General features: G+C 38.6%; 1 protein-coding gene across 1 annotated transcript in view; it reads right to left on the bottom strand.

Annotated features, from left to right (window-relative positions):
• The window catches only part of LOC140035685 (uncharacterized), a 39,490-nt gene extending 26,328 nt beyond the window's left edge, over window positions 1-13,162 (bottom strand). The window contains exons 1-4 of the mRNA XM_072077009.1: window positions 12,749-13,162; window positions 10,999-12,655; window positions 10,414-10,617; window positions 9,643-10,134 (exon numbers count right to left, since the gene is read on the bottom strand). Of these exons, the coding sequence (XP_071933110.1) occupies window positions 9,643-10,134; window positions 10,414-10,617; window positions 10,999-12,655; window positions 12,749-13,162 (2,767 nt within the window). The remainder of the gene's footprint in view (window positions 1-9,642; window positions 10,135-10,413; window positions 10,618-10,998; window positions 12,656-12,748) is intronic.
• Window positions 13,163-13,413: the final 251 nt, after the last annotated feature.

Genomic DNA, 13,413 nt, shown 5'->3' with positions numbered 1-13,413 from the left:
CTTCTGTTGGTTGTGGTTATAGTGTATTAGAGTGGTTTGACTCGAGACTTTTGAAGATGTAAATATAACTTTTGGGATTGTATATTGTATATAGTGTTCTTTCGATCTATCTCGTTTTGTTGCTTTAAGTTTTGAGTCCTGGCGCGAGCTAGGCAGGCGGCCCGCCGATACCCTTGGGTTCGCCCTTGGGAGAAGTGGGGTCGTCACAGTTGGTATCAGAGCCAAGTTAGAGGACTTGGGAGAAGTGGGGTCGTCACAAAGTCAATATACAGGTAACATGCAAATCAAGTTGCTTGTACATGCATGAATGAAATATCAAGTGTTTAGTTGAGTTAGGTAAAGTGCGATAAAGTACACACTCGTTTATGAATGTCAAATCAGGCATTTAGTAAATTTCTAGCAATAATGAGCAGGGAACATGCAGTTGAAACACTCACCAATGATTTACTGCTTTCCAAAACAAAGTTCAGGTTCAACTCCCTGGTTAGAGTCAAAATCTGTGATAATCGTATAGCAACTTGAAATCAATTAGGGTTTCAAAATATAAGAGTTTCGCTTAAAGAAAACTAAATAAATAGAACTCATTTAAGTAGTATCTATTTTACTCATCAAACCCTAGAAAATTCATGTTCGCTCTTTTATTTTCGATAAAGAAGCATTTAAAGCTTTTAAATTCGTAATTTGGTATAAGAAACGAGAAAATCTTGTTTAAAGCGGTCGCTACTTTCTCTTTATAAAATATATAAGTTTTGGCAAAATTTTTTGCTCATACATCCCTACTAAGGGGAACTCAAATACCCTAAATAATCAAGGTTCAATTCAACCAAGAATCACCACTCAAGTTCCAATTTCACTTGCTTGAACTTCACGAAATAAAACGGACAGCATTTCCTTTGTATTTTCCTAATTTTCCAGCCATTACAAGGCTTTATTTTCTTCTCAAATCAGCCCCAAATCAACACACAAGTAACAAGATAAAACAGCTCTTATTCTAGGCCATAAAACCATCTAATTGCAGCTCATTTCTAGCATATATCATCACAATATCAAAGCTGAAAATCTCTCTATTAAAGCTGAAATTGTGGAACTAAAGCTGGAAATTTCTAGTTGAAAGATAAAAAGTCATAATAAAGCTATAAATCTTCACACAAGTTCATAACAAAGCTAAATACCATCATATCATAGCTGAAAAACACAAATTAAGGCTGAAAAATGAAACCCTAAGCTGGAAAATTCCACCAACTTCACAAATCCATGATATCTTCCATACAACTTCTATATTCAAGTCATCTATCCAATAAAATGCAAGATAAGAGAGATAAGAAGAGTTTCTTAACTTAATACCTTCAAACCTCAAGGAAAAACACAAAACCAAGGCTGCCTCTGCAGGATCACTCCACCCCAATCTTCCTTGTCACCTTGTTGCAAGTTTGTTCGGTTTATTTTTGTGATTTCAACTCAAACAAGGCAAGAATCAAGATGGAAATTGAAGCTCTCTCCTCCCTATTTTCTCTCCAAACTCATGGCCAAACCAAGAAAGAAATGAAGAAAAATTAGTCCAAGAGAAAAATAAGAAGAAGGGAAATGGTCTTGGTCTCAAACATCTCTTGGATTGCTAGCACTTCTCACCACCAATTTTCCTCTTATTTTTTTTCTTTTCCTGTTGTTTTTAGGTCAAGAATTTTAGCTGGTCTAAGGGTCAAATTAGGGAGAATTAAATGAAATAAAATCAAGGAGATTAATGTAAGAAAATATTGTTCAAACGGTGTACTCAACCGGTATCAAACGACACACGTCAGTTCAAGCCTCTTTTTCTTAACTTTCTCATATTTTTTGTTTTAACTTCTGATTCACTAACTTATTATTAACACTTCTAATCATTTATTTCCTCTTAATTAATACCCGCTCTTATGCACCAAATTTAGTACACACACCCCACCAAGTGATTACACTACCAAAATGCACCAAAAACACACCAAAAACCCTAGTATGCACCATTCCTTTAGAAAATTCATAATTTAAGTTATAATTATCAAAAATTCATACAACTTGGCCTATTAAACGTAGAATTTAAATACTAATAATCTTTAGAAGACACCTCAAAGAGATTCTGTTCATAAGTTCGTCCAAATTTAGCCGTAAGCTACTATAACATTCCTATTTTTACTTGTGCAAGGCAGAATTTTCAGTCAATTTTGCCAATTTTCTGGAATTATAGGGATTGAATCAAACTTTGAATTTTATACTGTAGGAAGTCCTATGAATCTACTTTCAAACGCAACTAACAGAACTCAATTCCGACTTTCCTATACGAAATTATAGCCAATTTCCTAAAACTGCGCAGAGTCTCCTGCGAAAATTTTCAGATTTTCTAACAACTTGAGATTATGAAACTTTTCTTAACAAAATTCACTCCCTTGGCTCAAATTCAACTATTAAAACAACCAAGAATCTAAGGCAAGTAAGTTCAAAAAATAACTATAAAAACAAGTAAAATTTTGGAGCCTCACACTCTCTCTCCTTTAAAAAAATTTCGTTCTCGAAATTCTAACCTTTGCTTGCACAAAACTTGATGTTACAGGATTTTCCTCCAATTCCTAAGTGGCTTTCTCTTACTCATAGTACTACTACAAACTTACCTAAAGAGAAAATCTTATCACGTAAGGACTAAGCTAATATGCTAAAGAAGTTTAACAAAGATATTAAAATGTGTAGGGTAATATAGGCTTAAGAACCCGATGAAAAGATAAAGCGATAACTACGAAACTTGGTTACTACTTCTGCTATATTTTGAAATCAAACACAATACACTAACAATATGCTATCTTCTTTAATCGAACTGCCTTCCTTCATTATTAATTAAAAAAAGAAATTCTTGGTCAAATCCAAGAACAAGGTGCAAAAATTGAATCACGGATAGGAATTTAACTTCAAACAAACACAGATGTTTAATATCACTAATCAAAACATCAGGCACTATGTTCACTGTTTCTAACGGAGATACAACTTATATATAAAATTTTCACTATACATAGTCTAATAAATATAGCTATTTCAAGTAAAACATCACCAATTGCTAATCTTAACTATTATAACAGCTTCACCCTCATGAAATTCATTTATCTTGGGCAGTTCCTTACTTGATGTCCAAGTTGGCCGCATTTGAAATATTAACCAGTTTTTAAATAACATAATCCAGTATGAATTTTGTTACAGATTTCACACTTAGCATCCATGCATCTCCTCTTGAAGTGTCCATTCTTAGTTTTCTCCTTCTCTTTATACTTCATAGCGAGTTCATCTTCACTAGTCTGTGACGCCCCCACTTCTCCCAAGGGCGAACCCAAGGGTATCGGCGGGACGCCTGCCCAACTCTTGTCAGGACTCGATACAATCCATAATTCAAAAGTTTGGAATACTTCAAATAATTTAAATACATAATTAAAGTACTCCAAAATATCTCACACTTACAATTAGTTAGATTTCAAGTTTAAATACAACCGAACGGAATATGTACTATAACCTTCCGTTATAATACAACTTAAAGTTTTCAAAAGAAAATAATCTAGTACTATTCACGAGCACTCTTGGTCTCGAACCCTGTTAAGGAAAACAAAAACGTGGAATGAACTACACAGCCCAGTGAGGTCTAAGACCCTCTAGTAGTTCTAATAAATCAAGTAATTTGAGCATACTACATGTGGCGACCCCACTTCCCCCTGAGGCGAACCAAAGGGTTGGCGGGCCGTCTGCCCAACTCTCGCCAGGACTCACGCAAGCATTCTAGCCCAAATCCTTTCAAAGGATAACTTAATTTATTACAAAAACAAGTTTTCTCGAATGGAATCATCCTTAAAGCCACATTATCTTCAAAGATAGCGATGATAAAATCGCCAGTCGAGGCCCTTAAACGTCCTACGTGCTACTTACCAAAGTACAAAGTCATCGCAAACCGTATAGATAAAATGCATAAATCCATAATACAGCTTACAAGCTAAGTAATCGAATTAAGGTTACACATTTTCCAGCTTCAAGTGGCAATCCAAAGGAAAAGTGCATTATCTCAAATAACACATTACAGTCCACATAATAAGTTATAATATTCAAATACAATCCAAAAGGAAAACATGAGTAAGCATCCAGCTTTCAGTTTCCAGAACCTGTTAAGGAAAACAATAAACGTGGGGTGAGCTAAAGCTCAGTGGTGCCCCAAAACATGCAATCACATAAATCAAACAGCGGTTAATAATTTAAATCAAATTGAAACAGTTAGGAAAGCGTGTAACAGCACAAGGTAGGATACAAGGGCTCTCAGGAGCCATTTTCCACGCTTGATCAGATACCATCGTAGTTGACCCTCCGTCAACTTTCCCTACTTAATTTTCATGTAGATACACTTATTTTAATCCTAACCCGTCACCATTCATACCTCTGCTTTGGGCCCAAACTTCATCTACCGACGCAGTATACTCGAGATATACCCGTAATAAATTTGTCGAGAGATTCACCCAACGACGTTATGGTAGTTGGATTCAGATGTCGAGAGATTCACCCAACGACGCAACTACAGATTCAGATGTTATGGTAGTTGGATTCAGATGTCGAGGGATTCACCCAACGACGCAACTACAGATTCAGATGTTATGGTAGTTGGATTCAGATGTCGAGGGATTCACCCAACGACGCAACTACATTTAGATTCACAGATTCATTAGAAAATGTTTCACACATGTCACCACTCGAACGGCTAGTGCGATAAAGTACACACTGCTCACTTCGATGGATCAAAATCATTTATTGCATTTTGACAAATATCACATAGCGAATTGATAAAGCGCTTAACCACATAACATAGAACAAGCAGGGACACTCACCAAGAGTGAAGTTCAGATATTGGATTGAGGATCGAGTTCCGCGTCCTCGTAAAATCCTAGAATATCAGAATTTAAGCCATAAGTTTTCTATTGGAACTTTTGGTTTGCACATGTAGAGTTTTCTAGCATGTTACTAGTTTACTTTTTCTCAAAATATTTTACTTGGAATCGAGCTTGGGAGAACCGTACAATAGTTTCTTATAATATTCCTGGAATACTTTTCCTCGAAGAAAATACTATTATTATTTTCTTAAAATAAGTCGGCAAGATAATTAATATCAAGGCTAAAAGTATACCTTGGAAAAAAAAGTTCATTGGAGTGGTTGTGCCTACAAAAATCTTTGCTAAGGCTTTAGGGTAAGGTCTATTGAAAAATGTTGCTAAAATAAGGTTTTTTTTTTCTTCTTGCCAAGCAGGTTTCTACGTTTAAAACTAAAGTGATCGAGTTTCACCTTTTAAATTTTCCTTAGTTCCGACTAGCCTTAAACGATTTATAAAGAAGGAAGGAATTTGGAACAAAACTAAGGTTTTGAGTCTGGGAGAATCATTTTCCCAAATTGATAAGGCTAGTCTAACTTAAGGGATAAAAGTCATGTTGCCCAAGTTTCTAAGGCAAAAATAGTAGACACTATGTTTAGCAATACGATGCTAAATCTGTACCGTTCGAGACTTAAAGCAAAATATTTTTCATTTACTTAGTCAAGCGTTTACTTGGAGTCACAAGGTCGGTACAACTTCTCACATTTTCGATTCCAATCCAAAATCACATTTCCTCAATATTGCACAATTAGAATTTAAACAGTAATAACACTAGGGCTCGTCAATTCTTAGCCCTGTGTTCCAACAAATTCATATCTAAGCATAAGCAGGAAAATTTACCAAGGCTTCGTCAATACTTAGCACTTGGTAATCAGTACTTATATCAACTCACAGTTTCACAAAATAGTAGCACAGATTTCTAAACAATTTCAGCAATTCAGTTATCCATGCAGGGTGGGAATTCATAGAGCCCACCATCAACCAATTTCGACACATTATGCTTCGATGAAAAATAATGCCGACCATTAGCTTTGCGGACATTGGAATACGAGTAGAAATTGTTTCACTAGCCAGGCTTAAGCATACGTTTAGCAAGTACCTTCTTACCCTCTAATTCTTTGAAAATTTCAGGAACACCCTAGGGTCAAACCACAATCTTTAACATCAACATTTTCCATGTGTTTCCAATATTAAGGTTCAAGGAATAACTTCACAATCGAGCTGGAAATTCTTACTCAAACTTTGGCAACCACAAGGAAAATTTCCAGCATTGGTACACCCACATTTTTTTGGTTGAATCTTTCTAGATATCAAAACGTTTCATTGCTAAACAGCTTTCACAGATTAACGTGTACATTTTGTCATGCGTCTCGAGTTCATAATACCCCAAGGAAAAAATTCCAGGAACCACTTAAAAAAATTTCAGTTCAACCTTTCGGTCATTAAAATTTCCAGCACTTTGTTGTTTATAAATTCACAATTTTCGTGGCTAAGACATGCTATTAAGCTCTCAGCTTCATCATACACTTTCTTAGCTAAACAATGAACATTTCCAGTTCAAGAGTTGAATTTAAACAACTGTTATAATCTTCAAAATTTCCAGGTTCAAATTCACGGCAGTTTACAAAGAAATTTCCAGCAATTGTATGTTCTTAACTCCAACTTTTCTTTGGCCAAAACAGGGTATTAGGCCCTCAAATTCAACATGCCACCACTTAGCTAGGTAATTAACATCTCTCGTTCAAAATCAAATCCAGTTAACAACTACAAACATCCCAAAAATCCAGGAATTCATTCGGCTCTTCTTGGATAATCTTGCATGCAGCAGATTTTCTTGTTTATTTTTGTTTCTAGATTAGCCGGACCAAAACACTTCATGCAAGGCTTAATCATTTAGTTTTAATTAGTCAAACACCTAACCATGTGGAAATCAAACACGTTCCAGCAAATTCATGCTAAAATACCCAAGCAATTTCCCAAAACAATTTCAACGGCTAATCTGGAAAATCAGTTCAGCAGTCCAGAAATTTTCTAATAAGTTTTCCAGCCATGCAACCGAAATTCTGAGCCTTAAAGTTCACATGCATCACTAAATAAGGAGGTTATCTATCAGGTTGATCCAAGATTAAGCTCAAATCATCACACCCAGCAATTTTAAAACCAAAATTTCCAGCTCAAGTTCTCGGCAGAAACAGATTCTTACGCAAATCAGATTTTCTTTTTTTCCAATGACTCATCCGATGGTTTAATATTCAACATGCAAAGCTTAATCCTCTAGTCCTGAGATAAGTAATCATATTTCTGGGCTCACATTACCACAAATGGCCGAGATTAAGGCTGCATTTTCCAGTTCAGTTTCTTGGCAGAGTCATTTAATCAAAACAGATTTTTCTGAAACTTTGATTTCCTCATCCGACTACACAACCAAAGCATGCATGCCCCTACGTGACTCTATCTACCTCTGATCAACCCAAAATAGTCCAGAAAATTACCTCAGAATAGCTCAGCTCACGAATAAGAAAGCTACGAAATTTTCTCTCGGCTCACGCACAGGTTTGATGGTTCTGGTTTTCTGGTTGCGACTGGTGGAGGGTGAAGCTGGGTTGCAGTTGGTTGTTGATGCGGAAAGGGATGGGCTTGCTCACGGCTTCTTCCTAGTTCCACTCTGGCTTGCAGACAGAACCTTGGAAGAGTTGCAGCTCGTGCGGCTTCCTTTCTTTTCTCCTCTCTCGAATGGCAGAGTGAAGCTCGGTCTCTCCCTCTCTAACTCAGTCAAGAATAGCGAAGTGAAGGTGGAGTGTAGTCTGATATGTGGAGTGGAGATGAAATGAAGGAGTGCCGTGGTTTTGGAGCTGATTGAGTGTAACAGTTGGTTTACTTGTGGAGTTGGTGATGGATTTGGATTGGTGGTATGGGGCGGCTTGTGTATTGCAGTGGAGAAGTTGCCGATTGGTTAGCTGGAGTGGCGGACAATCATGGTGTCCAAGGAGTCGTTTGGCCGTGAGTGGTGATGGTTGTGGTGCAGTGGGGATTTGGTGAGTTGCGAAGGCCATTTTGGTCCTTTCACTTTGCCTCTAACCTCTCCTTGAATTTAGATTCGAACTTAGTATCAACGATTTTCCTCAAGTATGATTTAGTGGCCTATTATACGTTAGTATACTTAAACCGTTTTATTGAATCTTTATCATTTACTATTTAGTATTAAGGTTCCTACATTCTTACTTTATTAATTCCTTATTAAAATCAAGTTTGACCTTGTAATAAAAATCTAACATTTATCGTTGGCACTGAACAGAATTTATCATTGGAATCTAAATTTATTTTAAGGTAATAAGGTTATCGATTCAAGTGTCCTAAATTTTTGAATCAAGGTTTTTAATTTACTCTAATTCTAAAGATGCAAATTTAATCTAGCAAGACTAAGAAATTTCATGACTTAGGGAAAATTATATTATGCTTCACATGATCCTATTTTTACGTACTTAATTGCAAACAAGTGAAAGTAATGCTCGGAATTATTAAGGAATAAAAGGAATGCCAACAAAATATGCATTGGTTTATATATCTATTTTCAGGGTTCTCACATCCTCCCCTCCTTACAAGAATTTTGCCCTCAAAATTCACACTTTCTGAGAAAATAAATCAGGATACTTTTTCAGCATATCATCTTCTAATTCCCAAGTTGCTTCCTCAAGTCCATGATTTTTCCATAGAACCTTCACCAGAGGAATTCTCTTATTTCTCAACTCCTTTACTTCCCTTTCCAAAATCTTGACTGGTTCTTCTTCATAGGTTAGTGTCTCATCCACTTCAATTCCTTCCAATTGTAACACATGGCTCGGGTCAGGATAATATTTCCTAAGCATGGAAACGTGAAATACATCGTGAATCTTAGCCATGCTTGCAGGCAATTTCAGCTGATATGCTACATTCCCAACTTTCCTCAAAATTTCAAAAGGTCCGATATACCTTGGCTTCAGTTTCTTACCTTTCTTAGATACTACTCCGCTCTTCAAGGGTTTAACTCTTAGGAAAACCTTGTCCCCTATTTCAAACTCCAAATCTTTCCTCCTTGTGTCGGCGTAGCTCTTTTGTCTACTTTGGGCAATTTGAAGCCTTTCTCTAATTAGTTTCACCTTCTCCTGGGCTTCTTCTATCCAAGGTATGGCTGTAGGATCTATAATCTTCTTTTCTCCAACTTCATCCCAATGAATCGGAGATCGACACCTTCTCCCGTACAAAGCTTCATAAGGTGCCATTTGAATCGAAGCCTGATAGCTATTATTATATGCAAATTCTACCAAGGTCAGATATTTATTCCATTTACCTCCAAAATCCAATATACACGATCTCAGCAGGTCCTCCAAAGTTTGGATTGTCCTTTCCGATTGCTCGTCGGTTTGGGGATGGTACGCAGTACTAAATTTCAACTTGGTCCCCAAAGACTCTTGAAATTTCTGCCAAAAACGCGAGACAAACCTTGGATCTCGGTCGGACACGATACTCACTGGAATACCATGTAGCCTTGGGATCTCTTCTGTGTACAACTTGACCAATTTCTCCAATGAAAAACTCATGCTCACAGGTAGGAAATGTGCAGACTTAGTGAGTCGATCGACTATTACCCAAATTGCATCAAATCCTTTTTGACTTTTAGGCAGTCCCGTTACAAAATCCATGGTGATGTGTTCCCATTTCCATTCAGGGATTTCTAACGGTTGCAACAAACCAGAGGGCTTCTGATACTCTGCTTTTACTTGTTGGCAAGTTAAACATTTCTGTACATACTCTGCCACGTCCTTTTTCAAACCTTCCCACCAATATAAACTCTTCACATCATGATACATCTTGGTCACTCCTGGATGTATAGTATACTTTGATCGATGTGATTCTTCCAAAATTTCTTTTCTGATCTCTTCATCTGCCGGAATCACAATACGATCTCGGAACCTCAATACACCTTCAGACCCCAATTTAAAATCTAGGATTTCCCCTTTTTGCACTTTCTCCAAATTCTTCTGAATCACAGGGTCCGATTCCTGAGCCTCCTTAATATGCTCTAGTAATGGTGATTTCAGAGATAGATTCCCAAATAATATCTTCAATTTCTCCAAGCGAGGGTTCCAATTACTTATTTCTTCTAGCATGTCCCATTCTTTAACCATCAACCCCGCTATTTGGGCCTTTCTACTTAAAGCGTCAGCTACCACATTTGCTTTTCCTGGATGGTAGTTGATCGAACAATCATAATCTTCCAAAAATTCTACCCATCGCCTTTGTCTCAAATTCAGTTCCTTTTGGGAGAACAAATACTTGAGGCTCTTATGATCTGTAAAAACCTCAAAAGTCACGCCATACAAGTAGTGTCTCCATTTCTTTAAGGCAAAAATCACTGCTGCTAACTCTAGGTCATGAGTTGGGTAGTTCTGTTCATGAGGCTTCAATCTCCTGGAAGCATAAGCAATTACTTTACCCTTTTGCATTAAAACACATCCGAGACCTTCTCCAGAGGCATCGGAGTACACGGCATAACCTTCGTCTCCGTCAGGTAACACCAAAACAGGAGCGGATGTTAAACGCCTCTTTAACTCCTGAAAACTTGACTCGCATTTTGGAGTCCAGATAAACTTATTTCCTTTCTTGGTTAGCTCGGTCATAGGTCCTGCAATCTTCGAAAAATCCTGGATAAATCGCCTATAATAACCTGCTAAACCCAAGAAACTTCTGATTTCAGTTGGAGTTTCTGGCCGCTTTCAATTCATAACGGCTTCAACTTTTGCCGGATCCACGGCAATTCCATCTTTGGAAACCTTATGCCCTAAAAAGGAAATCTCCTCTAACCAAAACTCGCACTTGTTGAATTTTGCATACAACTTATGCTCTCTTAGTATCTGCAATACTATCTCCAAGTGCTTAACGTGTTCCTCCTGAGTCTTGGAGTATATCAAAATATCATCTATAAAAACTACTACAAATTGGTCCAGGTATTTCTTAAAAATTCTCTGCATTAAATCCATAAATGCAGCTGGTGCATTAGTTAAACCAAAAGGCATGACTGCGAACTCAAAATGTCCATATCTTGTACTAAAAGCAGTCTTGGGTATGTCTTCCTTCTTAATCTTCAGCTGGTAATACCCTTGCCTTAAATCCAACTTAGAGAAGACCACTGATCCTTGCAGTTGGTCGAACAAACTATCAATCAACGGTAGAGGGTATTTATTCTTAATAGTAACCTCATTTAACCCTCGATAATCGATACATAGCCTCAAACTCCCGTCCTTTTTCTTAACAAATAGAACGGGCGCTCCCCATGGTGAGTCACTTTCCTTCACGAAACCTTTCTCCAACAGGTCTTGTAATTGGATTTTCAACTCTTTAAGCTCGGCAGGAGCCATTCGGTACGGAGTCTTAGAAATTGGAGCCGTCCCAGGCACCAAATCGATTTTAAACTCCACTTCTTTCTCCGGCGGTAAAGTCGTTAATTCTTCAGGGAAAACATCCGAAAATTCCCGTACCACTAGCACATCTTCTAATCTTACTTGATCACTGGGAGTATTGATCAAGAAGGCTATGAAACCTTGAGCTCCTTTAGATAACATTTTCCTTGCCCGTATTCCCGAGACCATAGCAGAAGATGCTAACCTACCTTTGACATCTAACCTCAGGGTTGCTTCTCCAGGTATACAAAACTCCACCACTTTCGCTCGGCAATCAAGCTTAGCATGATGGTGACCTAGGAAATCCATTCCTATGATAACATCATAACCTTTTATATCCAAACTGATCAGATCCACTAACATTTTTCGCTCTCCAACCCAGAATTCGCAATTCCTATAAGTCAAGTTAGTGGTCACCTTCTTATTACCCATTGGTGTCCTAACTTCAAGATCATAGGGTAATCTAACGGGTTGCACATCTATTCCAGACATAAAAGATGGATTTACAAATGAATGCGTTGCACCAGGGTCAATTAACACTTTAGCTAATCTATGAAAAATTGGAAGTGTACCTTCCACAACTTCCGAGGAATCAGGTACGGGTTGATCATCTATAGCATACACTCTGGCAGGAACTGTTGGCCGGCTCCCTCCAGAAGTGTTTGGTCTAGCTTTCTGAGGAGTCCCTTCCTGCACCTTTGGACATCCTGAGATTTGGTGCTCACTACTTCCACATCTCAAGCACCTTCCTTGCTTCTTCCAGCAACTATCCATAGAATGACCAGGTTTCTTGCAATAAGCACATGTCACTTGAGGAACTATTGCTCGACCCCCTTGCGGCCGATTCCTAGGTTGTCCTCTTCCAATTGGTCCCCCTCTAGCTCCAATATTTCGTCCTCCTGCATTCCTGGCCCCGTTTCCTCTTGCTTGGGCGCCTCGTGGTGCTCCAGAACTATTCACTCCACTAGTTCCTCGGTCCACTTTGGCCGGTGGAGCATTCCCAAAAGTCGGCTCCCGACTACTGCTAGGAGCAAATCTTTTCTTGGACTGAAAAGACTTCACTTGAGCTCTGGCTACTTCAACTCGCTGCGCTCTTTCAACAACCTCAGCGAAGGTATCTATCCTTACAGCAGCTAAACTTTCCTGTAGTTCCACATTCAAACCCTGCACAAACCTCCGAACACGCCTTTGCTCGGTGGCTATCAACTCAGGTGCAAAGCGTGACAGCTTTGTGAACTGGACTTCATACTCGGCGACACTCATCGCCCCTTGTTTGCATCTAATGAAATCATCCTCTCTCTTCTCCTGAATGAGAGGTGGAAGGAATTTGGCATTGAACTCCCTTGTGAAGTTCGCCCAAGTCCTTGGCGTATGGTTAGTCTCCCATGTAACCCTTACCAGGTTCCACCAGGAGCGGGCAGCTCCCTCAAACTGGAAGGTAGCAAAAGTCACTTTTCGCTCCTCGGTATAGTTCAAGGCGGCGAAAATCTCAGTGATTCTCTCCCACCAGCCTTCGGCCACTTCCGGCTCGGGTCCTCCATAAAATTTGGGAGGTCCAAATTTCAAAAACCTTTCCAGTGCCCGATCATCGGAGTCAACTGGGCCTCCTGGTTGATGCACTGGTTCAGTGGTTTGGCGCTCAGTCAATCGCTTGAGAACTTCAGTAATACGGTCAATTGCGGTGGCCACCCGATCTCCGGCCACACCTTCCTGCCCTTGGTCTTGATCGACCTCGGGTTCCCTATCACCACCCGCTTCCGGGTGTTGTCTAGTGGGTCTTCCCCGGCTCCTTCCTATCACTTGGCGATCCATATTCTAAATATGCCTATTACGGAAGGATAGGTCAATTAGGCAAAAGTATTATTTATTTATGATTATTACCATTCTTTTTGGTAAATAAAATCAATATGGAAATAAAGAAAAGATAAATAAAACACTTAACATATAATTCCACAGAAAAGTCATACAAATAACAAGTTGGGACATTTCCAGAAATAAGGCACCTAAGCTAACATAAATATATACAGCTAATCCCTTATACCAAAAATTAGGGGTATAGTGCC

Source organism: Coffea arabica, chromosome 2c (assembly GCF_036785885.1).
Source record: "Coffea arabica cultivar ET-39 chromosome 2c, Coffea Arabica ET-39 HiFi, whole genome shotgun sequence".
Lineage (NCBI taxonomy): Eukaryota > Viridiplantae > Streptophyta > Magnoliopsida > Gentianales > Rubiaceae > Coffea > Coffea arabica.
Note: the sequence above shows the minus strand (reverse complement) of the source record. Positions and strands in the feature narration are given on the sequence as shown.